The sequence below is a fragment of the Buceros rhinoceros genome, unplaced genomic scaffold (genome assembly GCF_000710305.1).
Source record: "Buceros rhinoceros silvestris isolate BGI_N320 unplaced genomic scaffold, ASM71030v1 scaffold12274, whole genome shotgun sequence".
Taxonomy (NCBI): domain Eukaryota; kingdom Metazoa; phylum Chordata; class Aves; order Bucerotiformes; family Bucerotidae; genus Buceros; species Buceros rhinoceros.
This window is the reverse complement of record NW_010410085.1, coordinates 13,333-17,222: the sequence shown is the minus strand read 5'-3', so window position 1 is coordinate 17,222 and position 3,890 is coordinate 13,333. Positions and strand designations below refer to the sequence as shown.

Below are 3,890 nucleotides of genomic sequence, written 5' to 3'. Positions count from 1 at the left end.
TGGAGGGGTTTCCCAGCCGTGTGGAGGTGGTGCTGAGGGCCAGGGGTCAGGGGGGACCTGGCAGTGCTGGGGAACGGGGGCACTGGAAGAGCTGAAAGGGCTTTTCCAGCCTAAATGATTCTGTGATTGCACCTTCTCTTGGTACTGGAGAGGGGAGAACAGGAGTCTGGATGGCTGTTTTCACCTGGCTGGTAACCAGTAGTGTGCTGGGTGAGGAGGTTCAGGAGCCAGCAGCATCTTGGTCCTCACCTGAAGATGCTTGTCCCAATTTTGAAGCAGTGTGGAGCCCTTCTGCCCTCCAGAGCTGTGAGAATGCTGTGGACCTTCCTTCTGGTTAGAGCTGTGCCTCTCTTGCTGCGGTGTTGATTTCTGGGTGCTGAGACCTCCATCTGACCTGCTAGTGGGAGAGCTCTTGGTGTGGCATTGGGACAAGGCTGTATAGAACCCTGAGCTTCTCTGGAGCAGCTTTTTGCTCACAGACCTTGTGCTGGGTTCAGACGTGGTCTTTGAAGTGCAGAGCTGCAGCAAGTCATGCTGAGCACTGTTTTGAGACCAGTGATGGAGACATTGAAGTCCTTTGCTCATCCAGATGCTGCCAGGGTGCCTTCAGGGATTCTTTTTGGCCTGAGCCTGAAGGTTGGCAGACGGTTTCTGACCCACCACCAGCTGAAGAAGATGGAGAAACCTCACAAGAGCTTGATGAAAGCTTGCAGAAGTGCTGCAGGCAGGGTCAGGGTTTGCACACCAGCCTGGGCCACCGCCTGGGTCCTGTGCTGCAGATGGAACGTGGGTTTTGTTCTGGTTCTATTTACTGGTGTTGAAGTTGCTCGTGTCAGTCTGGACAGCTCTCTGCTGCCTTGGCAAAGCAACATGAGAGGCCAGACAGCCTCGTGGCATCTACCTCCATTTGAAGAGCTTTTCTTGCAGCTCTCCTGCCACACCTCAGGGACACGTCTCTCCCCATCGCTGCTCCCCCAAGAAGCATTTCCAGAGAAACTAGCTGCCTCGGCAAGTTCTGGGGGCTCACGGTGTTGAGAGAGGTGGGTTTTTTCATCATTCCTCGAGTGCCTCTTGGCAGCCGCGCTGGGAAGAGGATGTGCTCCGACACGCTCAGTATTTGAGCAGGAGCAGCCCTCTCCCGGCGAAGAGAGGTTGCTCCTTGGAGGGTGGGTGCTGACAGGTCTCTGCCTCTGCTTGTCACTTGCTCCTTTTCTGCCTTGGGTGAGGAATCCAGGAACGACGGCAACAACTCGATCAAACAACAGCTCTGGACCTCTGCGTTGGAGGAGGGTGGAGGAGAGGAGAGCCTTGACCAACATAGTGTGTGTTCAGGATGTGAAAGTCTCTTCTTGGCTTTTAAGTCGGAGGAGATGCAGATGGTCTTGGTGCATATCTTGGTCACTTGAAAGGTCCCTGTGCTCAGTGAGGCAGCCTGGAGGTGTGTGGACCAGGAAAGAGAAGTGCAAAAGAATGGGGATTGTGAAATTAAGTCTCTGCCAGGATTGATGGGTGTTGTGTAACAGGTCTGGCAGTGTCTCCAAAGGGTGATGGTGCTGTAAAGTTCCGTCAGCACCCATGGGTGACCTCTCAGCACCCCGTACATGCTGGGTGGCTTTGCTAGGTTGCTGTGGGCTCCACACCTCCTGGATTGCTGCTAGAGTCTCCTGCTTTGCTGTCCTTGGTTGTCTGCCTCCTTCAAAGCTTCCTGCCCTCATGGAGCATATGATGGAGCAGAGGGGGGTCCACCAAACCACCACTGCTTCAGGGATTTGAGACCTCCTTCATACCTTCTGTAGTAGCAATTTCTTTACAGGTCTGAGCATGGCTTCCCAGGACCACCCAGCAGTGAGAAAATTTTGGAAATACAGAGAAATAAAAAGGATTCTCTATAGAAAACAACATGGAAACAGTTGCCCAGGACATTTGGTTTCAAGGAAGTTGGAATGGGTGTCACAAAAATGGAAGGCTCTGGATCAGCTTGGGAAGGTCAGAGGGCAGCTGGTTCTCCAACCAGATGTTTTTTCTCCAGGGCTTTGGAAAAGAAATTGCCTGAAATACCTGAGAGAGGCGGCAAGGACGTGGGTGCTGCACCAGAAGGCTTAGAGCCATCCATCAACTGAAAACTGGTGGCATCCATCACTTCCTCTGTAATTGCTGCAGCACCTCAAACCTTGTGTGATCCTCGGAGCTTCCAGCACTGACCTGCATGTGCTGCTGGCTGTAGGGCTGTTGCCACCCCCATCCCTCGCAGTTCTGGATCATTTGGGCTGAAACAGGCTGGGAAACGCCACACACGGTGCTCAAGGAGCAGGAGATCTTCTGGCTTGGGCCCATCCATCACTTCTAAGAAGATGCTGATGAAATCTACTGGTGACCATGAGCTTGTTCCCACCCTGAAGGCAAATGGTTTAAACCCAGCTCTTGTCTGGGTGCTCAGTCCTTTCCCAGAAGCTCACATTGGTGCTGGTGAGTCGCCGTGACGTGACCTCCAGCTCCAGGAGCTCAACTCCCCGACCTGGCTCCTACGTGGCTGTTGTTAGATCTGGGGTTTTGGGTGGTTTTCTTTTGTTTTTGCTAGGATTTGGACAATTCATCACTTGTCTTTCTGGAATGTGGTGCTAGAGGAACTTCTGGCACCTGAACGTCATTTAACCCACCTCTGTGGAAGACTAACAACTTCTAAGTAACCTCATCTCTCCATCTTTACCAACAAGTTGTGTGCAGAAGAATGGGTAGAAAAGTCTTCTGCTGGGGCTGGTGCACAGTGAAGTCCCTGGGAGGTGTCTGCAGGGATCACTGGGCACTCAGAACTACCAGAACTGAAAGAGATCAATTTTTGTTTGTTGTCTCCTGGCACTTGCAGGGGTTTAATAAGAAGCTGAAAGGTCTTTAAACGTTCTTCCAACCCAAGCTGTCTTGTGGTTCTACAAAGCCTCACTGGAGTTGGGATGGGATCCTGCAAGCTTGATTTTTCAGAGCTTTGGTTTTGGAAACGCTTGGAGCTTGCAGGGGTTGACCTTGGTGAGGAATCAGGATCAGACTGTCGTCGTCTCATGGTTGTCTGTTTGAGGCTTGAGTTATTTGGGAAGGGTAAAAAGAACAGCTTTGGAAAGGGGGGGATTGGCACTCGCGTATCGGGGAGGTGCGTGCGCAGGGGAGAGGGCTGACTGCTGGCTCTGGAGCTTTCCTGGAGGGAGGCAAAAGGATGGGCGAGCGTCTGGGGGTTGTCATCCCTGTCACTGCCAGCTCTGTGACCTGTTTGCTCAGGAACCTGATTTTGCTCCGTTCTTTTGCACCACATGGCTGATTTGCATCCCTGTTGGTAGCACTGCCCGTGGCTGGGTAACCACCTCAAACCCTAAATAATCTTTTTTTTTTTTTTCCCCTCCCTGTCCTTCCCATGTACCCTCCTGAGTGAATTTTCTTTACCCCAGGTTGTGGATCTTCTCTGATATTTCCATCCTGAGTCTGTCACTGGGTTGGGCTCTCAAAAGGAGCTGGGCTGAAGTTCAGGGCTCTGCAGGCGGCTTTGGCTTGTTTTTAGCTGCCTCTGCTTGGCTTGCCCAGACGTTGCCTTTACCCTGTCGAGCTCCTGGCTGACCCTCCCCTTTAGGACTTTTGTGGGTTGCTGCTGGCCCCCAGTTGCCGCCTGCAGCTGCTGCTGCAGATGTGGCCCTCGCTAGCGAGGGTCCAGAGGGGCATGGACGTGTCTCACTGCTCTGTGCTCTCTCCTTTCTGCCCCAGGGAGCTGAAACTGCGAAACTATGAGCCTGAAGATGAGGAGCTGAAGAAGAGGAAGGTGCCCCAGGCCAAACCAGCCTCAGGTGGGTGCAAGCACAAGTGTGGAAGGTGAAATGTGGAGCATGAAGGCAGAAGCTTGTGAGGCCCCT

General features: G+C 52.9%; 1 protein-coding gene across 1 annotated transcript in view; it reads left to right on the top strand.

Annotated features, from left to right (window-relative positions):
• The window catches only part of CCDC12 (coiled-coil domain containing 12), a gene marked incomplete at its 5' end in the record, with an annotated part of 11,672 nt that overhangs the window by 3,948 nt on the left and 3,834 nt on the right, over positions 1-3,890 (top strand). The window contains one exon of the mRNA XM_010135469.1: positions 3,745-3,824. Coding sequence (XP_010133771.1) covers positions 3,745-3,824 — 80 coding nt within the window. The remainder of the gene's footprint in view (positions 1-3,744; positions 3,825-3,890) is intronic.